This window comes from Lynx canadensis, chromosome B1 (genome assembly GCF_007474595.2).
Source record: "Lynx canadensis isolate LIC74 chromosome B1, mLynCan4.pri.v2, whole genome shotgun sequence".
Lineage (NCBI taxonomy): Eukaryota > Metazoa > Chordata > Mammalia > Carnivora > Felidae > Lynx > Lynx canadensis.
The window spans coordinates 117,547,299-117,575,139 of record NC_044306.2 but is presented as its reverse complement, the minus strand read 5'-3'; the positions used below and the strand labels follow the sequence as shown (position 1 = coordinate 117,575,139).

General features: G+C 38.0%; 1 protein-coding gene across 1 annotated transcript in view; it reads left to right on the top strand.

Annotated features, from left to right (window-relative positions):
* The window catches only part of ARHGEF38 (Rho guanine nucleotide exchange factor 38), a 133,047-nt gene that overhangs the window by 97,397 nt on the left and 7,809 nt on the right, over window positions 1-27,841 (top strand). The window contains exons 6-13 of the mRNA XM_032592926.1: window positions 2,934-3,133; window positions 5,806-5,939; window positions 11,382-11,486; window positions 13,230-13,352; window positions 16,826-17,137; window positions 20,548-20,691; window positions 21,494-21,692; window positions 21,871-22,130. Of these exons, the coding sequence (XP_032448817.1) occupies window positions 2,934-3,133; window positions 5,806-5,939; window positions 11,382-11,486; window positions 13,230-13,352; window positions 16,826-17,137; window positions 20,548-20,691; window positions 21,494-21,692; window positions 21,871-22,130 (1,477 nt within the window). The remainder of the gene's footprint in view (window positions 1-2,933; window positions 3,134-5,805; window positions 5,940-11,381; window positions 11,487-13,229; window positions 13,353-16,825; window positions 17,138-20,547; window positions 20,692-21,493; window positions 21,693-21,870; window positions 22,131-27,841) is intronic.

Below are 27,841 nucleotides of genomic sequence, written 5' to 3'. Positions count from 1 at the left end.
TCTCATTTTTGAGAAAGCCTTTTTAAATAATTGCATTGTGACACTTTTAAGAGAAAGAGTAATAATTAATAATTGTTATTATTGCCCCTTGAAACATAAACGAGAGAATAGAACTTTGATATCAGAAAGTAATGGAAAAAGAAGTAATGATAAGGTGTGGACACTCTAAAGGGCTGAGGTTGGTTTTTTTGAAAGATTTTAAGCTCAGAGTTACAAGTATGGCCTAAAGGCCATACATCTGGGTTTTTTTTTCCCTGTAATTAAAAATGTTAAATATGTACATAACAATAGACCACACTAATAAACTATCTTACTAAAGTTGGGTTTTCTTTGATTGAGTTGTTTGATTATATTCATATTTTGATGGCATTTTCAGTGATTTTTAGAGGATTAAATAAACTAATATTTGGTGATAGTCAAAGGAAAACCTCAGAAGAAATTCTGATCATATTCACACAGATAAAATGATTTCTTCTCATCAAGTTAATACCTTCCATATTCCTGACTTGTTCTTATTTAAGGGAATTATTTTTACTTAAGTGTCTAAACTGTTGTATTGTTGAAGAATCTCTGTTAAGATACATATAAATGCTGTATTTCATATTCAGATGTTTTGCTTTTGATATACCATCAGTTAGAAAATATATTTTTAGTTGCTTTTTTATTTATTTTTTATTTTAGAGAGAGAAAGAGAGCACATAAGCAGAGGAGAGGGGCAGAGGGACAGAGGGAGAGAATCTCAAGTAGGCTCCATGCTCAGTGCAGAGCCCGACACGGGGCTCGATTCCATGACCCTGGGATCATGATCTGAGCTGAAATCAAGTCATACGCTCAACTGACCAAGCCACCCAGGCACCCCTAGTTACTTTTCTCAGTATTCATAATAGATTTACATTTTTTTCCCATCCACTTCACCCCGTCCTCTTGGAAACCAACAACATCTCTCTTTCCCTTTCTCCCTCATTCCCTCCTTACCATCCTGTCTCCTTACATCCCTTCCTCCCGTCCTTAATGGATTTTGTGTAAATGGGTAGAAAGTGCAAGATAAATCGCGCTAAAGCAGCTCTTTACTCCCTTGCAAACCTTTAATATTTACTTTGAATTTCCTCAAAAGAAAAAAAAAAGGTTGCCACTTGGTTTGCTTCTGTCTTTGTCTTTATTATAGTATCATCATTTTCTCAGCATGTGATAAAGCTCCTCGGTCTAGTATTCATGACCACTGTGCAATTTTTTTGGAAAAAAATTCAATGTAAAATAAAAGCACATTACAGAAAATCTGAAATCTATCATTTCAATCTACAAATATTCATTGAGAAAATATGTATGTCAGGCTGGAGATAGAGTGATGACAGAGAAATTGAGCATAAACTGATAAATAGGGAAACAAAATGATTGCAGATAGTTGATAAGTGCTACAATAAAAATGAAAATGGGGAGATGTGTCAGAGAGTGACTGGTGTGTGTATGTGTGCACATACACATGATAATCAAAGTTCCCTAGTTTCTCATTTTTCAAATGAAGAGTTTAGTTAGATGATCTCTAAGGTGTTTTCAGGCCTTTTCTAATGATAAACTTTTCTAATTTTATCCAAAGTTTTTTAGATCCATTTCACTATTCCAGTGATGTGGTGTGTTGTCTGTCCCTATTAATATTTAGAAATAATAATTAAAGAATAAAAAATTCACCTATTAAGATTGGAAAGCTGTCTATATTCTTACCTACCAAAAACAAATACACAAACAGACAAAAACAAAAACAAAACCCCCAAAACTGAAACCAAACAAACAAAAAACCTAAAGGAAAACCAATAGGTTTATCTGTCCACCAGAAGGGATTCAAAGCACAATTTCTGTCCATGCCTATTTACAGTGTCTCTTTATTTGCCTCTTGACATAAAAAGGCTTTTAGAAACCTGACGTCTCACTGAAAAATGCATGACAGTGGGTTGGGCAATGACATGACCAAGCTTTCAGCTTTTTTGCTTCCTGTGAACTGCTTGGCCAATTGGAATGACTCTATTCTCATGTCAGAACTCCGAAAGAGAGAGTCAGTCATGTGTGCTCACTTGTATGTAGCCATTTGAAGATCTGTTGGTTAAGAAGAATTCCATGAGGAAAATCATGCAAAGTCATGTGATAGCAATGATTAGTGACAGTGGTGGCATTAATAATATTCAGAGAACTGTTGCATTTATTAGAAATGTCTTCTGGGAACTGTGGTAGAACCTCTGAAACATTATAAATTCAACTATTCAATTTGGTAGAAGAGAGAAGACAATGATTTCTTTCGTCTATACTTGGCAAGTCATGTTTTAAATAATGAATTTATTTTCCTTGCTAATAATCACAAAAATATCTCCAGGAAGATGTAGTTTTCTTGGTTGTCTTTCCAAGAAAGGAATTCTGAATTGTTTCCCACTATTATCATGAATCTTGTCATTAAAAAAAAAAAAGGTAAGTGGAACATGGATGGAAATCCTGCTTTGAGTCCTTTTTGGTGGACAGATATACTCATGTGTTTTCTTTTAGGTTTTTAGTAGTAGGATGTTTCAGTCTGGCTTCTTTCTGTCATCCACTGCTCTTGCTTTATTTTTAGAAATTGTGTACAGGGTCATCTGGGTGGCTTAGTTGGTTAAGCGTCCAACTTCAGCTCAGGTCATGATCTCACAGTTCATGAGTTTAAGCCCCACATCGGGCTCTCTGCTATCAGTGCAGAGCCTGCTTTGGATCCTCTCTGCCTCTCCCCTGCTCATTCCCTCTCTCTCTCTCTCTCAAAAAATAAATAAACATTTAAAAATAAAATTGTATGCAGCCAAATGGAGGAAAAATAAAGGAGAAAAACAGTTTCAGGATTAATGATAAAAATCACAAAAATGAAAAGGAGTTAATAAGACAAATGTCTGTGAAACTGATATTATTTATCTCTATTATAGAGGCAAGCCAAACTTACTGGACATGGGCTCTTTGATGATCAAACCAATCCAGCGTGTAATGAAATACCCACTACTGCTCTGTGAACTCCAGGGCTCCACCCCTCCCTCTCACCCAGACTTCAGGGCGCTCGGGGATGCCTTCACTGCAGTGAAAGACATTAATGTGAACATCAATGAACTTAAAAGACGGAAAGATTTAGGTAAGAGGAGACATGATGAATTGAGTGTTTTCTGTGACTGGAGTGTTCTGCTTCTGAGAATCAGAATATCTAAGTAGTTACAGCAGTTGTGGTGATCATGGTCATCTGATATCTAGAGTTAGAGGCCAGGGAGAAGAGTGTGATTTTGTCTGGGTTCAGGAGATCATGAGGCACACACACACACACACACACACACACACACACACAAAGACAAATTTTTAAAAATTAAGCAGCCCTATACTCAACCTCTGTTGCCCACTGCATGCCTGGTGACATACTGTGGCCTGAAGAAACCATAGCGCGTCGTCCTCCCGTCACTGGTGGTATGTGTGGCAAGGAGAGATGGCGTGGCCAAGTAGCTGGAGCCGTGGGAATCTAGAGCTTGGTGAAACGGATGGTGAAACAGGTCCAGCTGCTGCTACATAGAGCTCATCTGGTTCTGGCACATTAGGAATGGAGATTTTGTAGCAATAATTGTTTCACTGAAGTGAACAAGTATATTTCTTTCTCAAATTAACAAATTATTGCTAAGCATTTGTTAGCTAAGATGTAAAATTTGTGTCTGAAGTGGAATGTAGATTTCAGAACAGGAGGCACAGTTATATGGTTTCTATCATCCTGGATATAGTAATACATTGGGATAGATTGTAGGTCCTCTCATAGTGTAATTTGTGTCCATAAGTTCACAAATGGCTTTGTGCTTCTAACATTAAAGCTCAATTCAAGGAGCACCTGGGTGGCTCAATCGGTTAAGCATCTGACTTTGGCTCAGGTCATGATCTCATGGTTCATGGGTTCGAGCCCCGAGCCTGGAGCCTGTTTCAGATTCTGTCTCCCTCTCTCTGCCCCTCCCCCACTCGCACTCTGTCTCCCTCTGTCTCAAAAATAAATAGACATTAAAAAAAATTAAAATAAAATAAAGCTCAATTCAACATTAAAGCAATGGTAGGACTTTGGAGCTAACTGCTCCAACAACTTCATTTATTTTTATTGTTTTTATTTTCTAATTTTTATTCAAAAAATATGTATGTATATTAATAAATTAAAATTATAAAGAAGGGCCCAGAATAAAAAAGTGGAAGTTGTAGAGGAAGAGACACCATAAAGAAAATTAAAAGACAGTCCATAGGCAAAGGATTACTATCTAGAATGTACAATTACTGATATTAAATCATTAATAAAAACATTTTAATACAGAAAAGATTAATAATAAAAGTAAGCAATTCAGAAAGAAGAATAAATTATTATTTTTTTTCAGGGGAACAATACATTTTAATTTATTTAATTTTCCTTAGAAAAAGTTTTTTTAATGTTTGTTTATTTTTGAGAGACAGAGACCTAGCATGAGTGGAGGAAGGGCAGAGAGAGAGAGGGAGGCACAGAATCTGAAGGGGCTCCTGGCTCTGAGCTGTCAGCACAGAGGCTGATGCAGGGCTTGAACTCGCGAACCGTGAGATCATGGCCTGAGCTGAAGTCGGACGCTTAACCGACTAAACCAATTAAGTGCTCCTCTATGTGTTTTTTTTTTCTCCTATTTTCTTTCTTCTTTCTCCTTCTTCTCCTTTCCTGCAACATGCATGGCACTACAGTTTGCTGGGATTTGTTTTTAAATTTAATTATCATGAACATTTTGATCATAAACGTAAATATCATGGACACGTTTCTAATTAATATTGGCCTTCTTTTTACTGGTTCTCTAGTATTCTATTTCTGAGTGTGTCATAATTTATTAAACTATTCCTTTATGAATAAACCTTTTGATTGTTTCCAACATTGTGCTATTAGGAAAAAATGCTGTAGTAAACAAAACTTTGTATGCTTGACTATGGAAAACAGATTCTCTGCATGACTTTCTGATCATAGACGACACTTTTAGAAGATTCTGCCAAATTGTTCTCCACAAAACTGCATTAGTTTAATCCTCACCAACAGTGTATTAAGATTGCCCATCTCTCCACACCCTTACCAAACCTGAATGTTAGAAATATTTAACATCTTAGGGCACCTGGGTGGCTCAGTCAGTTAAGCATCTGACTTTGGCTCAGGTCAGGATCTCCAGCCCCGCATCATGCTCTCTGCTGTCAGCACAGGGCACGCTTTGGATCCTCTGTTCCCCCCTCTGCCCCTCCCCCACCTAAGATTTTTTTCTCTCTCTCTCAACAATAAACATTTAGAAAACAAAAAGAAATATTTAACATTTTGAACAATATGAGAGATGAAATTTACTTCAAAGATAAAAAAGTAAAGCTCAGAGAGGTGACTCAACTTACCCCAAATCTCTCAGCTAGTGGAGAGCCACTCTAGGGTCTGAGGTCTCCTTGTGTTGGATCCAGTTTTCTTACCTAGGTCATGATGCTTCATCCTAGAGACTGAAGATAATAAATGTATTATTTGAGGAGAGAGAAAGCTTTTCAGGGATTTCTTTAATGTGGGAGGTAAATGCACCTTGAGCTTTGAGGTGCTCAAGCCCTTGGACAGCTGAGTTTCTGGTCAACAGGTTGGGCAGCTGGGGTTATGACTGGGCAGTAGCACTGGAACATATTGCATCTGCATCAGAGGGTCAAAAATCATCGAGATTTCTATCTTAAATATTGATCTTATGTACTTTGGATGAAACACGCTCTTTCCATGTTGCATGTGTTCAGATCCGTGATTGCATTCTTCCATTTCAGTTCTAAAATACAAGAAGAATGATGAGGATGAATCACTTAAAGACAAATTGTCTAAACTAAATATTCATTCAATTAGTAAGAAATCAAAAAGAGTGACAAATCATCTAAAGATTCTGACCAGAGGAGAATCGCAGGTAACTTTTCTTTTGGGGTCACATACATTCTCCTGGGGAGCATGAGTGCTGATATTTGTGTAAGGTTTTGTTTGGTTGTTATCAGAGTTGTTTCTAGAACAGAGAATCAAACTAATTGCCTGATGCTGTTCCTTTCTTTCTCCTTCTTTTAAAACTCTTTTTTTTTAATTAAGTTTCTTTATTTTTGAGAGGCAGAGAAAGACAGAGCATGAGTGGGGGAAGGGCAGAGAGAGAGGGAGACACAGAATCCGAAGTAGGCTCCAGGCTCTGAGTTGTCAGCACAGAGCCCAATGCAGGTCTCAAACTCACGTACCGTGAGATCATGACCTGAGCTGAAGTCGGACACTCAACTGACTGAGCCACCCAGGCGCCCCACTTATTCTTTTGGAGGAAGTCGAGTGGGGGTGCTGTGGTGCTTCCTTCCACTCAAGAAGGAAAGGAGAGATAAGGGTGTGAGGACAGGGCTCAACAAGTATGTCCCAGAAGTGCTGACACTCACCATCAACCAGTGCAGTCTCGCCCAAGGCAAAGTCTTCCTTTCATCTTATCTTTATTTCACATATATATATATATATATATATATATATATATATATATATATTTAAAAAAAGGGTATAGGTGCACACCTTACATGATTTTTTTCCCCTACACTTATCCTCTTCCTCTCTCCCCACTCCTATGCACATTAAATTACTGGATAATTGTTCTGTGTCAGCTGCTTAGCCTGGTTTGAACCACTTTCATCTTGACTTCTAACAAGTAATGGATGGACTAGCAAAGACTCTCAGACTTTAATGTACATAACAATTACCCGAGGAGCTACCAGGGTTCCATCTGGTTGAAGGCACAACCTAGGAGTCTGTATGTTTTACAAAAACTCCAGGTGTTTTGAAGCTAAATGACCTCGAAATAAGTGACCAATGGAATACACTTTGAGAATCACAAGATGGAAAGTTCACAGCCTGGAGATAATAATTCAGTGGGGTTCTAACCAAAAGTAGGCAGGGCAGTTCTTAAAATACCATATAGCACTTTTATTCCTTCTCATTTGCCTGATTTCAACCCTTATTATGTTAACATCTCTAAGGTTTTTAGTGTGAACTAGAGGCAACCAACTGTATGATGGTTCAGCATTGGTTTTAGATGGCTTGTCCTATCTACTTCACTTGCTAGCTGCCAGAGTCTTTCCTTTTTCTGTTAAGTCTGCAGCTTTCTGATCCTAAGACCCTCTTCTTCTTCTGAATGCCTAAAAAGCTTACTGAGTGTTTCCAATCTTGGCACCATAAATATTTGCAGGAGTCAGCACAGGGCAGAAATTAAGAGCAAAGTCATCCAGATCTGGCTTTGAACCTCACCTCTTCCACTTAATAAATATTTGCCTTTGGGCACATAACTTAAATTCAAAGCATTCATAAAGATTATAGTAGGACCTAACTCATGGAGTGGTTGTATGGATTAAATGAGGTGATGCTCATGAAGAAAATACCTAACACAGTGGGTAAGCACTCAATATATATTAGCTGTCATGATCATGATCATCATCATTATCATCATCATCATTATTTTATATCATTATTGTGAGAAATAAGCCCACTGACCCAATCAAAGAGGGACGCAGAGACTCAGAGCACAGTGAAGCGAGGCTTTAATCAATGTTCTTGCAAGAGTGGGTGTCTGATGGACAGGCACACTCCGGGCAGTTACGGTAGGCAATTTATTTCCTAGCATGCAAATCCGTCCCCTGATTCCTCATTGGCTGAGTACTACAAAGGTTACAGCCTTACCCGGACATCGCCTACACCCTTTTAAGCCAAAAAGCAGTCTGATTGGAACAAATGTACATTCCTTGAGGTGATGCGGAGACTTCAGTTCTTTGGCAGAGGCTTATTGCAAAGCCCACAAAAAATAAGCCTGGAAAATGGACAGGGGAAGAAGAACCAGGAAGTGAAATATCTAAGGGTTTGGGGCTCCACTGTGGAAGGACGGGTTCACACATACCTCCAATAGGTTGTAAACCTATTAACTAGACAGCACAGCTTTTATTTGGTATTTCGGGAAATGAATCATCTCATTTCTCACAATTACCTTGTCTTATTATTTACCTTTTAATGTACAGACTTACTTCTCCTGTAGATATAAACTCCTTTATGCATGGTGTATTAATCAGGTCTTTTATTTTCTGTATTTTATGATGTTTTTAATGCCTTGGAAAAGCTGCTGGCCACGAGAGAGGCTCCTCCCAGGGCTAATCCATTCTTAAGGATAGCAAAGGGCTCAGCTGGGATCACTTCTTTCATATGCAAACCAACCAATCCTGAGTCTATAGCTCCAAACACCTGCTTATCTATGTCTCACCCAGTAAGCCTGTATTCCTTTGCCTTAAATCATCCTAGGGCCAGCTATCAGGCAACTAGAGACCATCCCTATTGCCCAAAGCCCATGGGAATTCTCTAAACTGGTCAGTCCTGAACTGTTTATCCTTACCCAGCTGTTTCTATAGGGTTTCGCACAGAAACCACAATAAAGGCTCTGGCCTTGACTTTCCTCTTGCTCCTTTCTGCCACCTGACTGAAATCTAGTGATTGTCCTGTGGCCTTGCATGGCATGCAGTGACTTCCCCTCTAGGACTTGTCAATATAATCAACTTCTTCCAAGCCTTGTTTTTGTTTTCCTGTGTGGCTGCACCTACTTTACCATTTCATAGCCAACAGGGATATTTTCGGAGTCCGTGGCATGTACCGTTCATGCTAGTACTTTCTTCATGTTCTCCTAGGGCCTCACTGGGTCCATTGCATGCAATCACTCCAGGCCCCTCTCTTAATGTGAAACTATAATGTGAGAAGTTTGGGACATCGTGGTGTATGGTCATAGGTCAGGGAAAGGAAAATCAAGACATCTGAACTAAAAACAAAAATAATAAAATCGGACTGGGAATTCAGTTTGAGAAGAGACTGTAGCCTCCACAGGCATGTGTAAATGTCATGAACACAATTCTCCCCTAGTCTTTAAGATGCTGCTTCTGGCTTAAGACAATTCTATTGAAGAACAATAGGAAGGTTTAATTCTGGGCAGGTTTTTGTAGAAGCAGTTACATTCTTTAACATATTTATCATCAGCTTCTGATATTTTCCAATTGTGAACTAAAAGTGAATTGTAGGTAAAGTGGCCTGAAGGGATATTAATTAGATTTTCCCCTTAATCTTTTGAGAAGATGTCCTGTCAGCAATGAAGCATTTCACTGTTAATCAGAAAATCAGCTGCATAGGCTGAACTGCAGAAGAGATAAATCTCAAATCAGTCAATTTTGCACTTGTCAGCAGCTCAAGTGAAATATTTGGTGGAGTTAGGGTATAAAACTATTACCCAAGAGGAAGATTCCATTCAATTCATCACACATGTATTGAACTATGTACCAGACACTATGTTAGAGATTGGGAATACAAAGAAATTCTGCATTCAGACTCCTTGGGTTTGAATCCTGGCTCTACTTATTAACATGAGCACATTTCTTTAACTTCCTATATTATTTAGGGTAAAGGCCAAGCTTCTAACACAAAAAGATTCCAAAACAAAGTAGCTTAAGCCAGATAGTCATTTATTTCTCTCTCTTACCATAGTCCTGAGATGTGAATTCAGATGCGCTCTGCTGCACAAAATTCTTTAGGAACCCGGTTATCCCCAGTTTGTGCTGTGCCTTCCCCTAAACATACTGTCTTCATTGGCTTGGTTGAAGCTGGGTCACTGCTGTGTCTTCAGTCAAGTCTCAAGGACAATGTTACAAGGCCAAAATTCATAAATGAAACACATCCTTTAGCTCACATCCTATTTGCCCAAACCAGTTACAAAGGGCAGAGCCAGCTGCAGGGGAGCCTGGAAAGAGCAGCCACATGTCCCACTTAACCCAGGGTGCAGATCCTATCAGCAAAAGGACGACAGGGAACATCAACTATATCTGCCACACCTCTCAAGCTTCTATTTCTTTATCTCTAAAATGGGATTAATAGTGGCACCTAGGCCATTGAGTTATATAAGAATTAAAATGAGAAAAATGGAAGACAGGTTTTAAGCACAGTGTCTGGAATATGGTGTTTAATAAATGTTAGCTGTTATTATTATTATTATTATTATTAAGAAAAAAATACTTAATCTCAAATGCTTGTAATTCATCAGTGGAGAGAATCACTTAAATAATTAACTAGAGCTGTGAGAGCACATGGGGGAGCAATTAATTTTCTACAGTGGAAAGAATAGGAATTCAAGGGGGGATTCACAGAAGGGGTGACAGTTGAGTCCTTAAGAAAATTAAACAGAATTCTGCAAGGCAAAAAAAGGACAGCAGCATATTCCAGCAAAATAAAGTAGCATGAAAAAGGCTTGGGTATAGGAACATAAAACTGGGCAATATTTCTCATACTGTGATCCTTGGAATCTCTTATTTTTGAATCATCTGGATCCCAGCCAAGATACACAAAATAAAATAGCTGGCAATGGGTCCTTGAAAATTGCATTTAAAATAATCTGCCCTGGCATATTGTTCTTTACATCAAATGGGGTTAGAGCATAGAGATCCTAAGCTAGGGGGTACTGAATGTTGTGTGAATTACAAAGAACTGCCCATTTAATCAAAAGCTTTCTAGATAAATAATATTAAGGGGTTTAAAAATAAAATAAAAATGAAACCATTTTCTATACATTCAGTTCTAAGGTCAACCATCTTAAATCAACAAACCTATGAACAGAGAACAGCTATGGTTACTACTGTTGTGGGATTTTTTACCTTAATATCTGGATTCCCTGTCTTGCCGCTTCGAAGAATAAAGAGGTGGACGCAGAATAAAATGAGCAGCAGGCAAAAGTTTGTTAGAGTATGAGAAAATAAGAATAGTATGAAAGCTCTCTTTACAGAGAGGGGGCATTCGAAAGTGAATGCCCCTGACTATAGACAAGGGTCTTTGTTTCACAAGGTTTTAACCCTAACCACCCCCACTCCTCATCCCCCCAACCCCTGCTTCCCTTCCCCCATGTTTCTTCTCAGGTTCTACCCTTATTTATAGGTAACTCCAAATGCCTTGTCTATTAATTATTTTACGAACACACAAATGTAGCATAATTTAAGTACATACATAATATATGCCATTAAAAACTGCAGAGAAAAGTTTTACCTCCTACAGCTACCATCGCATAGATGAAGAAGCTATGTGAAAGCTGAGAGCAGATTAACCTCACCATGTGACTTTGCTCCACTAATTGAACATCAGTCGTGCTGTGTGCTGGTACACAGCAAGTGCCGTGCTGAGACAGTCAGCATGACATGAACGGTTTTCATCTCAACAAGGAGTTTTTGGGTTTTTTTTATCATGTGCTAGGCTAATACAGTCCATGCTATTTTTTCAAAACACCAGATTTGTTTGAGTTATAGAAATAATTTCATCTCTATTTTAGGTAAAAGACAATACCTTTAATAGGGAAGAAAAGCTATTTAGATCTTTGGAAAAGACGGTGAGGCATTGTGTGAAGAACATTTCGCTCTGTCTTCAACACATACAGGTAGGTGAGACAACTGTTTTTGAAGTTTCTACAAGAAGATCTTAATGTCCATGGTTATTACAAAGAGTAAATATGAATGTTCATTTGTTTATATGATCGAATTTATATGATAAAATTCATTGTATCAGATTTGGGAGGCTGCCAACTGCAGGTGAGGGAAGCCAGTAGAAACATTTAGATTTTGCTCTTTGTTCCCTTACCTGCCCCATTTCTTCTCCCAATCGAAGTCGCCATGTTGTGGAACATGTGTTCACATGACGCTTGACCACGTGGTGCTGGGCCATCAGCATGCTTTCCTCACAATTGAGATGAATTCATTAATGCAAAATGAATTTAGCAGAAATTTTCTTTATTTGTTGTATTATACTAACACATCCCTTTCTAGTACCTAGAACACATATTTGCAAATTTAAAAGTAGGACTGAAAGAAAAAAGTAAATCAAAGAGGGGGCATAAAATGAAATTAGAGAAGTTAGAGAGCGAAAAGTACATAACATAAAGGCCATATAAAAACCACAGAAACTGGGTCTCAAATTTAGCTGTAACCTTCTGAGAAGCCAACTTAAGAAAGGACATGTGATCACACAACTCTGGATGAACTGAGCACCTCTATTTATTTTATAACTAGTGTTTCATAATGCCCCCTTTACAGTTCTGAATGAAATTCACCAGTAATTCAACCCAAGGTAGGTAGGTTTATGTAAAAGAAAATAAACTCTAACAAAATACTAAGAACTACAATATGCAAATGCTCCCACACAACCATAGTAGAAGACAAAAATACCCCCCCGCAAATTTCCAGTCCCTCAGGAGGTTTTCCTGCCCTTGTTGAGAATCACTGACTTAACCAAACCCATTGAAGTGCAGTATAATTATATTCAGTAGAGAAAGAATTGATCTCATAAAGAAGACATAGTGTCCTCAACATCTTGATAATGGTCATGACTTTGAGACATAGACAGCTAGTAGAATTACATGTAACTCAGTTAACAAATGACCCCCTTCCCATTTCCCAGTTTTGATCTTGGATATCTATTTTTGGAAGCTAGATAAATTATCATACCAACAGAGGATTATGTTAACAGGCATTATGATTTGGAGACAGGTTCTATGTTAAGTAACCAACAAGCCACAATCTTTTCTCATTTATTAACTGACACAAAGCCTGATTTTACCACCAGTTTTGCTAATCTCTTCCTAAAGCTCTGCTTTATGTGAAAAGAAAACTAAAACTTAATTATAACAGCCAGAGAACACTGGGAACCTGTCCTTCTTATACATTTCATGAAGTAAATGTATCTTGGGAACATCTACAGGAAAGTCTTCTGTTTCCACTAGCTGATTCAACCAAAACATGAACATCTTCTTTTAAAGACAGCATTACATTCTCTAAAGAAAGCTGAAGACATAAATCAAAGAGAAGTGACTTCTAAAATAAGGGATCTGTAAGAACTGAATGCTGAATAATGGCCAATGAGGGAACTTAAGATGGAGTCCCCTTAAGAAAGAAGGTGTCATACAGAGCAGTATGAGGAAGTGACAGAGGGAAAGTAAGAAAATAGATTGTTACAAGTAGTCTCATTCATTGTACAGAGCATTCATGAAATTTTTCCTTCCTTTTTTTTCTGTGTATCCCTCAGTGGTAATGGAGGGTTATAATGATGAAGTGCACACTTGCGGCACATTTAAATGTACTGAACTTCAGAACTTTGCCCATTTTGTGACTTTGTTCTTGGGTTCCAGGATGCCATGCCCTTAGCGCTGCAGAGTGTAATGGAGCTCCAGGACATCTCTTGCAACAGAGATAAGGAGGAGAGGAGCCATTCAGAGACCCCGAGTAACGCCCCACAACCCTGTGGTGACTTTGTAAGTTATTTATATTCACAGATAAATTAGAAAGTAGGGTTAAAAGAAAAGTTGCTTTTTATTTGTTTTGCTAGAGTTAGAAAAAACATGCACTAAAGCAAACACTAATGTCAAAATTAATAGATTTAAATAGGAGGGTATTATTATTATTATTATTAACTATTTTAAAGTGGATTAGTGAAGATTTTACTATAATCAAAATTTAAGAGCGTCCCAGGCTGTATTTCTAAGAGTAGTCAGTGTCTGTGTCGCTTTTAAAGTCAACATTTAGGGGCGCCTGGGTGGCTCAGTTGGTTGGGTGACCGACTTTGGCTCAGGTCATGATCTCACAGTTCGTGGGTTTGAGCCCCGTGTCGGGCTCTGTGCTGAACACTTGCTCAGAGCCTGGAGCCTGCTTCGGATTCTGTGTCTCCTTCTCTCTCTGCCCCTCCTCCCCTGTTTGTGCTCTGTCTCACTCTGTCTCTCAAAAATAAATAAATGTTAAAGTCAACATTTAGTTTAAGCCTGCATGTGATAGGTCATCAATTTATTAAGTTGGAACACTGTGATTTTCTTTTTTTTTTTTTTAATGTTTTATTTATTTATTTATTTATTTATTTATTTATTTATTTAGAGAGAAAGAGCAGAGAGAGAGAGGGAGTGTGAATAGGGGAGGGGCAGAGAGGGAGGGAGACAGGGAATCCCAAGCAGGTTCTGCACGGTCAGTGCAGAGCCCGACATGGGGCTTGAACTCATGAACCGTGAGATATGGCCAAAGCCGAAATCCAAAGCCCGACGCTTAACCAATGAGTCACCCAGACATCCCAGAAAGCTGTGATTTTCTTAAAGGAGTCTCTGGAAAAGTCCAGAGTCTTTTCAGGAGGAGCAATGATACTCTCTGAAGATGTGACTTTTATTAACACAGTATATATTGTAAAGTAAAGCCTTATTGAGAAAGGGATTTTACCTTTGAGTCATACAACTTCTGTTCTGCAGTAAAATATGTGCTTTTTATGAGTTCTTTAAAATATAAAGAATTATAAAACATAGCTAGAGCATCATAAAAACATGCTAAGGCCAAGAAAATATTTGTCTGGTAAATTAGTTTGAGTAATACAAATTTTAATTTAGTATCTTTTGTCCCATAGGTATTAATATAGCATAGTAGCATTTCAAGTATTATATAGAAGCTATAATAGATTTCTGCATCATCTTGAAAGTCCTTGAAAGTGGCATTTTATGTTGGCATTATTGGCATTTGGGGTCACACAGTTCTTCACTGAGGCCCTCGTGTTGGGGGATGTTTAGCATTTCTGGTGTAGCAGGCTCTAGATCTCAGTAATGCCCCCGAGTCATCCAGTGAATACCCTCACATAGTAGTTTCAAATCCTAGGAGATGATGCAGCCCCACCCCCCAGGAAAAAAAACACTCAGAAGCATCTCTCTTTCCTGGCACTGGGGAATGGAAAATCAGGATCACATGTGAATTAAGACAATCGATGAGATAAATATGAGAGCAAGAGAGAAGTTTTTCCGATGCATGTGAAATGGAAAAAGTGTGGCTAGTTCTTTATAAATTTCTGGGCTTAATTACAGAGAATACATTTTAGAAAAGTCCTTAAGGGTTTGCTCTTTAGCTTAATTCCAATGTATTAAGTAGATGAGTATTTATTGAGCTGTCAGAGCAGGGTGTACAGCTTCTCCCTCAGCAAGAATGTCCAGAATTTGATAAAAGAAGAGCAGTGTTCTTCTCCACCTTGCATGAGACCACAAGATGATAAATTCGGCTAAATTAAAATAATCGAGAGACATCAATATAAAAGTAACTTTTTAACTTATGAATAAAGTATATTAAGCTTTTTAAAAAAACAAATGTTAATAAGAGCTCAAAAATCTATCTAAAGGCAGAGCCGTGTTTTTATCTAACCTTAACTAATACTTGCCTACATGTTTTGTATAGGACAAAATATTAGAAGAAAATCTGATTCTTATTTGTTCCAACCATAATTCCTATGTCTGGGCGAATCAGTTTATGTCTACGGTCCACAGGATATATATATAGTAATTATGTTGTGATATTGTAATTATATTACCTGTAGAATCCAGTCAAGTTACAAATATAGTAATTTATCCAAGAACAGTAAACAGATTCTTCATTTAGTCAAAGGACTCATTAAATAGTCTGCTGGTGTATATTGATTATCTTATAAACTAGACATCAAATTTAATCTGTGTAGTCTATTGCTAGTACCAGTAAGAGATTGGTTTCCCCTCTCTGTACATTTCCCGTGAGTTCAGACAAAGTTACCAGAGGCTGCTTACTGCTCAGATGCTGATTCCCTAGGACATCTTTCAGGGTACAAAGGAGAAACCTACTTCCAAATTGCTATGACATAATCATGTAACCCAAGCATATATGATAAAGGATAAAGTTGGCAGTCAGCAGATAGGATACTATTTGCACTTCAGAAGAGAGGGGGAGGAAAGAGAAGTATCAGAAATTAAATTCAGGGTGCCCAGGAGCTGGCATGGGGTTGGGGGCTAATATGAAGTTCATTTTCCTTTTCTTTTAATTCTTTTTTATTTATTTATTTGACAGAAGAAGAGGGAGAGAGAGCAGGGGGAGGAGCAGAGAGAGAGAGAGAGAGAGAGAGAATCCCAAGCAGGCTCCACGCTGTCAGCACAGAGCCCGACACGGGACTTGATCTCACGAACTGTGAGATTATGACCTAAGCCAAAATCCAGAGTTGGACGCTTAACCTGCTGAACGAACCAGGTGCCCCATGAAGTTCATTTTCAATGACTCAGACCTAATAATGTAACAATTTAAGAAATGAAACAAAACCAGCATCAGTTTAGTCTTTCAATGTATTTAAAGAGAAAGCAGTAATTCTGTTGTCATTTCTATCACAGGAGCAAAATACCTATAATAAGGAGGTACTTATCTATATAGGGAATACAATTCCACTACCCACAATGAGTTACCAGGGTAGCCAAGGAATTGAGACGGATGTGGGAGGAACAGGATATAGTCTCTTCTAAGACTATCTTCCTTTTGTTGCCTGCAAAGGAAGGAAATGATATGGTGAGTCATTTGCAGTCTTAGGGGTCAAAGACTAGAGTTTGCTTCCCACCCCATGGGCTGGAGTAGCTCTGTTTGGCTCTGGGATTAGAAAGAACGGGAAGAGAAAGAGTTGAAGGAGATGACACCAATGACAAAACTAGTGGCTGTAGAGGGAAAGGTTGAGTGTATTTTGGGTGTGCAGGCTTTAATTTTTGTATTCCTCTATTCCTCTTCCTAGAGTCCCTCTTTTAAGTCCTTGAGCGGGTTTAGCTAGACAGAAAAAAAGATCATATCCTCTCTTAACTTGGCTCGTTACTTTCCTGCCTTTCTTTGTGCTCCTTCAGGGAGGACGTAAGCCTACTGGTGATAGTGCAGGACATGTACTGGTTGTTGCTTACTCTGGGACAGCATTGTTTTTCTCTTTTGGCAGGCAGCCCATTTACAGAGGCTTGTCCTGATGCCCCTGTCAGCCCTGCTGTCCTTGTTCCCCGGGCCTCAGAAGCTCATCCAAAAGCGCTATGACAAATTGCTGGACTGCAACAGCAACCTACGACGGGCAGCAGGAGATGAGTCAGACTTGGCCAAAAAGGAGTATGAGGCCCTCAATGCCCAGCTTGTGGAGGAGCTCCAGGTGTTCAACCAGGCTGCCCGGAAGATTCTGTGGAACTGTCTGTGTAGCTTCGTCACTCTCCTTGGGGACCTGACACTTGTGGCTCAGCAGGTTTATTCCACGGTGGCACCGGTAAGCTCAGTACCAGCTCCTGCTACCCTGGCCTGCGAGATCTACTAGAAACCACAGCCATGAAGGGGTGCCTAGGTGGCTCAGTCGGTTAAGTGCCTGACTTCGGCTCAGGTCACGATCTCAGGGTTCATGAGTTCGAGCCCCTCATTGGGCTCTGTGCTGTCAGCTCATAGCCTGGAGCCTGCTTTGGACTTTGTGTCCCGCCCCTCTCAAAAATGGATAAACATTAAAAAAAAAAAAAAGAAAGAAAAGAAAAGAAACCCACAGCTATGTCAAGTGGCCCTGTTCACAGTGGATATGTGTGTGGTGCATGTGTGTGCCTGGGGCAGGGGCTGTATTTTAACTGAAGCCAGTCATATAGTCTATTTCTTTCTCTTTCCTCCATAGGAAAATTTCCTAGTTCAGGTTTGTTGTGACCTGCACACGTGTATTTCTTTTTGTAGGTTCCTCTTTGAATACCAAACACCTTTTAGCTTTGTTCCACTCATCAGTGAAGCCAGGGTAGCTCCACCTGCTTGATGTTTTGCTGAAGTTTATCAATATTTATTTTGTATTCTCTTCCTATTCAACAGTTCTTCAATGCTAACCATGACTGTGTAAGATATGGATCCTAAAAGAAGGCCATCTCAATGTAATGACAGAAATAGGGTAACTGTCAAACCAGTCACTTTTGCTTCTGTTTTCCTCTATGGAAAAAAAAAAAAAGGCCTAGGGTGTGTGTGTGTGTGTGTGTGTGCACGCGTGTGTGTGTAATTTAGCTTTCCATTAGGATATGATTTTATGACTATTTCCCTGACGGAGAAGAAAGATATTTACAACCTAATATCAACTTAAAAAAATCAGTGTGGTTTCTTTGCCCCTCATTTCAATTAGTTCTCATTCAGCTGGGTAGATATTTAATGGGCAACATTTGGAGGAAAATTAATTGTCCTGACTTTATTTTTCACTGTGTATTTAATTAACCTTTAGCTTATCCTTTGAATTAAATTAAGGTGAATAAACAGGTGCTATACTTATGTGGTTCAAAAGGCAAAACTACATAAAAATGTATAAGCAGCCTTACATAGACTCCTGTCCCCTAATGACTCATCCCCTACTCCACCCCCGCTGTTACTAATTTATCCGTTTATGGTTTCTTCATGCCATTAGAAGTGCAAATATGTATATATTTTTCTGTATATATTTTCCCTATATAAAACTAGGAAATTATGGCAGCATTCTGCAATTTAACCTTCTGAGGATGCATCCATGTCAGTACACAGAGAGCTTTCTCTTCTCTTCTATAGCTTCATACTAGTCTACTACATAGCTATACAATAGTGTACAACCAACCCCCTATTTTCTGGATAATGACTTTATTGAGATATCATTCACATACCATATATTCCACCCATTTAAAGTATGCGATTCCACAGTTTTTAGTATTTTCACAAGAGTTGTGCAGCCATCACCACAATCAATTTTATAACATCATCATCACCCCCAAAATAAACCCTGTGCCATTAGCAGTGAATCCACATTTCTGCCCAACCTCCCAGCCCTAGGCAATCACCAATCTATTTTCTGTCTCTATAGATTTACCTATTCTGGACATTTCATATAAATAGAATTCTATAAAATGTGGTTTTTTGTGACTGGCTTCTTTCACTTAGCATAATGTTTTCAAGTTTCATCCATGTTGTGGCATGTTTCGGTACTTAATTCTTTTTATTGACAAATAATATTTCATTGTAGAGATATGCCACATTTTATTTATCCATCACCAGTGGATGGACATTTGGGTTATTTCCACTTTTGGCCAACTATGAATACTGCTGCTATGAACATTTGAGATCTTAGTGAATGTATGTTAGTGGATGTATGTTTTCATTTCTTTTGGGTACATATCTAGGAGTAGAATTGCTGGATCATATGCTAACTCTTGTGTTTAACCTTTTCAAGAATTGCCAGACTTTTCCCAAGTGGCCGCACTATTTTACATTCGCAACAGTGATAACTGAGGTTCCCATTCCTTACATCTACCTGTCCTTAGTTTTTTTTTTTTTTTATAGCCATCCCAGTGGGTGTGAAGTGATATCTCATTATGGTTTTGATTTGCATTTCCTTGATCATTTCCTTATTTTAAACTTTTTAAATTGAAGTATAACTTATGTATGGTAAAGTACATCAGTCTGAAGTGCCCATCTCAATGAATATTTGCAAATACATACATCTGTGTAACCACCATCAAAATCTAGACATTAGCCCTTTCCAGTTCCCCTTAAGAGCCACTCATGACCACTCCTTGGCTACAGTCCCTCAAAGGTAACCATTTTTCTTACATATATATCTTAGACTGTTATGCCTGGTTTGTATTTCATGAAAATGGAATCATATGGTATGTATAGCTTTGTGTATTAACCTGTTCCTATGGAAGGATATTTGGATGATTCCAGTTGCCTATAGCTGCGTAACAAATTACACCAAATATGGCAGCATGTAACAACCAATAGTCATTTATTACTATAGTCTCTCATGGTTCTGGAGGTTCACTGGGCTCAAGGAAGTCATTCTCAGTGTCCCTTATAAGGTTGTAGTCTGATAATAGCTGGGGCTAGAGTCATCTCGAAGACTTCCTCAGGCCCATGTCTGAGGTGGGAGATGGGGTGATGACAGAAGACTCAAACAGTTGGCGACTAGGACAGTTGGGGCTCCATAGACCTCTCACCCTGCTCCGATCTTTCAACACGGTCTTTTGATATGGCGGCCACAGTGCAACTGGCCTTCTTCCATGGTTAATATTAAGTCTCCCAGAGTGAGTGTCACAAAAGAAACCAGCAGAGGCTATACAGTCTTTTTTAGCCTAATCTTGAAAGTCAGATAGCATCACTTCTGTCGTTCCATTCATTTCCATTCTGTTCATGGAGGCAATTAAAAAAACCCACCCACTTTTGAGGGGAGAGGGCATGGACTCCACTCCACTTCCTGAGGAGAGGCATGTCAAAGAATTTGCTGATTTGCTTTAAAGCTGCCACAGGCTCTTGACCAATGCTTCTTGTTTTAGCTGCTTTCTCTTTCCCCTTATCCCACCCTACCACATTGGAAGACCCTCTTGCCATCAATTCCTGAGCCCTTCTTCCAAAATTCCATTGTGTTTTTTATTTCTCTTGTGTTCTTTTATTTAGGCTTGAACCTTTAAAAAAAACTATCCCTATCATTTTAGTGAGGTTTCCAGAGACAGCAAACTAAATTAGACTTCTTTTTTAAAAAGTTTATTTAGACCATTTTTATCTAAATCTTCTAACATTGTCCCAATCTCTTGCTGTGGAGCTATCTTACACTTTCTTTGCTTGTCACAACTCTACTAAATTCAATATCTAATATGGTTAAATAGTTGTCTGAGAAGAATGCCATATCATTTCTACCTATAGGTACCACTGCTGGCCTCGAGCATCTCTGAAATTCAGAATCGAGTACTAGAAGAGATTCAAAATCTTAATTTTGTAAAGGACAACAGTGCCACCTTTATTGAGAGGAAACTTAGTTTTGAAAAGAAGAAGCCTGTGCAAATTCTGGTGAGTTTGGTAGGGTTCGTGACAATGACTATCACTTCTTTTCCTTGTTCAAATCACAGTGTATTATTTTTCATATCACTTATCTCATCCTAGTATCCTGTAACTTACCTACCTATTATATTTAGGATTTCTTGTCTATTTCTACTTTCTATACTATGAGTTCTGTAAGGTCCTAGATTTTTGCCTGTTTTATACATGACGTATTCCAAGATGCTAAAATGGTGCCTGACAACAGATATAAATATCTCCTGAATGAATAGAATTTTATAGAGCAAAATCATATAGTCCAACTTCTTCATTTTTCTAGATAAGGAATCCCAGGCACTGAAGATAAAGTGGCTTTCTCAAAATCACTAGAGGCAGAGCTGGGAGGGGTCTAGGCCTTTTGACTCCTGCCTAATTTACTGATATTGTTTCCCAGAAAAAGACACGCACATATACAATTTACTTAATTAAATAGTGTTTTTCAAGTGCTTAATACACAAGGGGTTGTCTACAGTACGGCAAAAAATTAAAAATTGTTCTACCCAAGAGGGATTAGAACCTCTGCCTCCTTATGCTCAGTTGGATTTTCTTTCCTCTCTGCAACACTGCCCTCATGTGCTAACTGGAGAATTTTTCACTGCAGAACTCAGCCGGATGCTTCACAATAATTCCAACAATGCCTTAGTGTTGAAATAATCCCAAATCAGTGGATGGCTTCAACATTAACAAAAAATCTCCAAAGAAGGAGTATTTACCAGTTCAGTGAGGATTTTATTATACATCTATGTAAACCAAAATTTCTCCTTACTTCTCCCAGCCTGAAGTGCCACGTCAAACCGATGTTCACCGCTCCAAACTTCTGTCCACGTACAGTAAAGAAGAACTCTACCAGGCAAAGCGGAAGTGCAATGCTACACAAGAATATGACATCAATCTTCTAGGGGGGGAATTGGTGGCTGTGATGGAACAGAAAGATCCACTGGGGAGTACCAGCAGGTGGCTCGTTGACACAGGAAGTAAGGTTTTGTTTTGGTTTTTTTTTTGCATAAAATGCACAAAACTACCCCCTCTTTTCAGGTGGAGATTTCCCCACGGGCCACTCTGTGCTTCTCTAAACACAAATGTTTGGTGAGGGTACACAAATGACCTTGTTTTTTTTCTTTCTTTCTTTCTTTCTTTCTGTTTCCTATCCAGTTATAAAAGGATATGTGTATTCCTCCTTCTTAAAACCCTACAATCCTGCAAAAGTGCAGAAGGTGGATGCTGAGAACAGGTTCTGTGATGACGATTTTGATAACATCAGCCTCTTTGTGTCCTCACGGCCAGCTAGTGACAGTGTCACAGGCACCCCAGAAAGTAACGTAAGTGATAGCAGCTCATCTCTTAGTGGCACATATGGAAAGTTTGAAACAAACGGCACTGACGCTGACAGTTCTCAAGAGGTAGATGAACAGGTAAGAATTTGAACCTTGATGTAAAACTGCTTGGCTGTTCAAATCATGAAAGATGTTCTCTCTAACAGCACTCTATCTTGCTGCAAGCCTTGGTGAAAGTGTCAGCTTTGATAGCAAGGAGACCCAGCTCTATGAACACTTATTTTCTGTGCACCTTTCTGCAAGGAATTTAATTCTCTGAGCCTGTTCGTCAAGTGAGGAAAAGAGGACAATAATTCCTACTTTGCAGACTTGATGTGAGGATTAGAGAAAACGTATATATGTAAAGTACCCAGCACAGAGTAGACACTCAGTAAATAGAAACTGTTACTATTACTATCCTGCTGTTATGTACTTGGAGTAAAGCAAAGATGGCCTTTTTATATTCCTCCATCAGAGAAAAACAGTTCAATACTGAACAGATTGCCGCCATAAGCAGCATGTGGAAAATTGTCCATGATTCCTCTAAGAGCAGTAACATCATTGAGCTATCTAGTAATTGGCCATTTTTAATCTCTTGTACCATATCCTGAAACCTTTAAGAGCTACTTTTCCCGCACTGCACCAAAGCAGAGACTATTGGGATAATTCTTTTGCAAATTTATAAGTTACCTATAATATGGCACTCCTTTTTCCTACATCAGAAAGTTTAAATATATTTAACTGTTAAACCTCAAGTGGCGACCAACTAACTGCTTCTCTTTTTTTAACTTGCTTTTTTCTTTAGTGGCTTTTTATTAATTCATTTAAATTTGTAATACATGTTATCTGTGAAAAGTTAAAATGGTATAAAGGTATACATAAATTAGAAGTAAAGATCTTTATTCCCTTCTCCCCCAACTCTACTCTTCAGAGACAAGTATTAGGGTTTATGTTTTCAGACATTTTCTGTGCATGTACAAACACATATTTTTACAAGTGGGAACATATATGTGTTAACATAATTTGGTTATTTTTTTCCACTTAACAATGTATCTTACACACAACAGTACCTAAATACTACCTTATTCCTTAAAAAATTCTTCATAGTAATTTATTTTGTGGATATATCATAATTTATGTAACTAGTACTCTAATAATAGGCATTTAGAATATTTGGGGGGGGTTTAGAATTTCAAACTACTTCACACAAGATCCTCGTTCATCTATCTGTGTGCACTTATATGAGTATATACATAGGATAAATTGGAGAGTCAAAGGGTATATATATTGGAGAATATGAGTATATATAAATATATACATAGGAGAATACTGGAGAGTCAAAGGGTATATATATCTAAATACCCTATCTACCCTTAATAGACATTGCCATACTGCCCTTCAAAATAGCTTAGTTTCTTTCATCAATGATAACACTGATTCTTGTCCAATTCATAATTTTTTAAAAAAAATCTTTATTAAGGACTTATTTACACATCATAAAATCCATCTATTTTAAGCATATATTCAATGACTGAGCATATTTACCGAGCTGTGCAACTATCACCCCAATCCAATTCCAGCACATTCCCTTCACCCCCCAAAATCCTTTGCACTCTTTTGCAGTCAGTTCTCTTTCCCACCCTAGCCTCAGGAAATGACTGATTTGCTTTCTTTCTCTATATTTGACTTTTTGGTATATTTTGTATTAATGAAATCATACAAGTGGGACTTTGCAGCTGGTTTCTTTCACTTAGCATAATGTTTTTGAGATTCATCCATGTTGCAGTACATATATGTACTTTGTTGCTTTTTATCACCTGATAGTATTTCATTCTATGGATATAGCATATTTTGTTTATCCATTCACCAGTTGATAGACATTTTGGGTAATTTCTATTATGAATAATGCTGCTATAAACATTTATGTACAAGTCTTTGTGAGGATTTCATTTATTTTGAGTAGATACCTAGGAGTAGAATTGCTTGTTGTTACGGTGAATATATGTTTAACTTGTTTAAAGAAACTGCCAGACTGTTTTTCAAAGTAGCTGCACCATTTTACATACCCACTGGCAGTGCATGGGGCTTGTGGACTGCAGTTTTTCCACATCCTCACCTTACTGCCTTTTTAAAATTATTAGGATAGCCACTCCAATGGGTGTGAAGTGTATCTCACTGTGGTTTTAATTTGCATTTGACTAATGCTGTTGAATATCTTTCATGTACTTATTGGCCATTCTTGTATTTTCTCTGGTGAAATGTCCATTTAGTATATGCCCGTTTTAAAAATTGGGTTATTTTCCTTCTTATTATCCACTTGCAAGAGTTCTTTATATACTTTGGATGCAAGTTCTTTATCAGGTATAATTTGCAAATAATTTCTCCCAGTCATAACTGATTCTTAACTCATCTAGACATTACTATATGTTTCTATCACTCTTCTCTTGAAGTTTCAAAACACTGTTTTTCTATTCCTTGTTCATTCTCTTAGTTTATTCAAAGTTTCTAGAAAACAAAATTACATTGTAATAACAATAGATTAATGAAATTTTATCAGTGAAATGTATAGTCATGATTAAATGTCCTGGCAGACTTTTAACTTATCCCAATAACCTAGAAGGACAGAAATCTGAGGGCCAAATTTGTCAAGACACCCTAAAGCTGGCTTAATGTTGAGCTCCAGTTCTTATTGGCTTTTACAGGGGCTTTTGGAGTAAGCACCTCACTTAGGCTCTTTCCACATGGGATTTGTAGTCTAGTTCCTAATAGCCACTACTGCAAAGTAATTCTCTTTGAGTAATCCTATCAATATGTTTCATGTGAATTAGGTCCATTAGAAGTTTCCATTACCAAGAGAGGAAAAAAAAATGAGATAATTTCTTTTTACTCAAAACAAAGTATATTGATAATATCTCTTCATAAAGTGCAATTTGTACTCCTTTTCCTCTGAGTTTGGAACTGATTCAAAATAGACCTTGGTGTCAGGGATATATATTATATAATATATTGTATATATATATGAAATATAATATATTTTATATATATATATATATATATATATATATATATATATATATGAAAGCTTTATTCCTAACAAAACTGGATTAGAAAATGCAGCTTGGATCAGTGGCCACATAGGATCCCTGAATACCTCCCTCTGTGTTAAAATAATTCAGCTCAAATTGCAGGCCTCTCCTGTGTAGGACAAAGTCTGTCCCGGTAAATTTACTATGATTTGAAGACAATGTACCTGTTAGAAACCCTAGCACAAGCGACAGAAGGAAAGACTACACAGGAATATTTCCCTTAATGTCTTAATTCTAGTCAATAGAGGTACATGGGCTAGTAGTTCCTAGACTTTTCCAGTTATGCAACTACTGTTTAGCCCTCAGAAACAGAAGGAAAACCTTGTATGATCTTCCTAATCCTTACCAGAGGGCTGATGTTTTCATTTTGTTGACTCTTAGAAAGTGTGGAGAGAAGAGAATGGTTAACCCCCATATTTGTGGTGTGACAGTCCAAGAGAACAATGCATTATAGAGGTCCCTAGAAGGTGACTGAAAAGTGAGAGTTAATTGTATCTTTTTGTGTGTGTGTGAACAGTGAGAATACATTGCATATTGTAATATGCACATTTGAGATGTCCTGCAAAGCAATTTTCTGTGCAGCTATTTAAACTTATGTTATTGATTTTATTTTATCATCAGTAACTTACTGAGAATTTTTGCATCCATATTCATCAGGGATATTGGCCTGTAGTTCTCTTTTTTTACTGGGTCTCTGTCTGGTTTAGGAATCAAAGTAATACTGGCTTCATAGAATGAGTCTGGAAGTTTTCCTTCCCTTTCTATTTCTTGGAATAGCTTGAGAAGGATAGGTATTATCTCTGCTTTAAATGTCTGGTAGAACTCCCCTGGGAAGCCATCTGGTCCTGGACTCTTATTTGTTGGGAGATTTTTGATAACCGATTCAATTTCTTCGCTGGTTATGGGTCTGTTCAAGCTTTCTATTTCCTCCTGATTGAGTTTTGGAAGAGTGTGGGTGTTCAGGAATGTGTCCATTTCTTCCAGGTTGTCCAATTTGTTGGCATATAATTTTTCATAGTATTCCCTGATAATTGTTTGTATCTCTGAGGGATTGGTTGTAATCATTCCATTTTCATTCATGATTTTATCTATTTGGGTCATCTCCCTTTTCTTTTTGAGAAGCCTGGCTAGAGGTTTGTCAATTTTGTTTATTTTTTCAAAAAACCAACTCTTGGTTTCGTTGATCTGCTCTACAGTTTTTTTAGATTCTATATTGTTTATTTCTGCTCTGATCTTTATGATTTCTCTTCTTCTGCTGGGTTTAGGCTGCCTTTGCTGTTCTGCTTCTATTTCCTTTAGGTGTGCTGTTAGATTTTGTATTTGGGATTTTTCTTGTTTCTTGAGATAGGCCTGGATTGCGATGTATTTTCCTCTCAGGACTGCCTTCGCTGCGTCCCAAAGCGTTTGGATTGTTGTATTTTCATTTTCGTTTGTTTCCATATATTTTTTGATTTCTTCTCTAATTGCCTGGTTGACCCACTCATTCGTTAGTAGGGTGTTCTTTAACCTCCACGCTTTTGGAGGTTTTCCAGACTTTTTCCTGTGGTTGATTTCAAGCTTCATAGCATTGTGGTCTGAAAGTATGCATGGTATAATTTCAATTCTTGTAAACTTATGAAGGGCTGTTTTGTGACCCAGTATATGATCTATCTTGGAGAATGTTCCATGTGCACTCGAGAAGAAAGTATATTCTGTTGCTTTGGGATGCAGAGTTCTAAATATATCTGTCAAGTCCATCTGATCCAATGTCTCATTCAGGGCCCTTGTTTCTTTATTGACCGTGTGTCTAGATGATCTATCCATTTCTGTAAGTGGGGTGTTAAAGTCCCCTGCAATTACCACATTCTTATCAATAAGGTTGCTTCTGTTTATGAGTAATTGTTTTATATACTTGGGGGCTCCGGTATTCGGCGCATAGACATTTATAATTGTTAGCTCTTCCTGATGGATAGACCCTGTAACTATTATATAATGTCCTTCTTCATCTCTTGTTACAGCCTTTAATTTAAAGTCTAGTTTGTCTGATATAAGTATGGCTACTCCAGCTTTCTTTTGGCTTCCAGTAGCATGATAAATAGTTCTCCATCCCCTCACTCTGAATCTAAAGGTGTCCTCAGGTCTAAAATGAGTCTCTTGTAGACAGCAAATAGATGGGTCTTGTTTTTTTATCCATTCTGATACCCTATGTCTTTTGGTTGGCGCATTTAATCCATTTACATTCAGTGTTATTATAGAAAGATACGGGTTTAGAGTCATTGTGATGTCTGTATGTTTTATGCTTGTAGTGATGTCTCTGGTACTTTGTCTCACAGGGTCCCCCTTAGGATCTCTTGTAGGGCTGGTTTAGTGGTGACAAATTCCTTCAGTTTTTGTTTGTTTGGGAAGACCTTTATCTCTCCTTCTATTCTAAATGACAGACTTGCTGGATAAAGGATTCTCGGCTGCATATTTTTGCTGTCTAGCACACTGAAAATCTCGTGCCAATTCTTTCTGGCCTGCCAAGTTTCAAAAGAGAGATCCGTCACGAGTCTTATAGGTCTCCCTTTATATGTGAGGGCACGTTTACCCCTTGCTGCTTTCAGAATTTTCTCTTTATCCTTGTATTTTGCCAGTTTCACTATGATATGTCATGCAGAAGATCGATTCAAGTTACGTCTGAAGGGAGTTCTCTGTGCCTCTTGGATTTCAATGCCTTTTTCCTTCCCCAGTTCAGGGAAGTTCTCA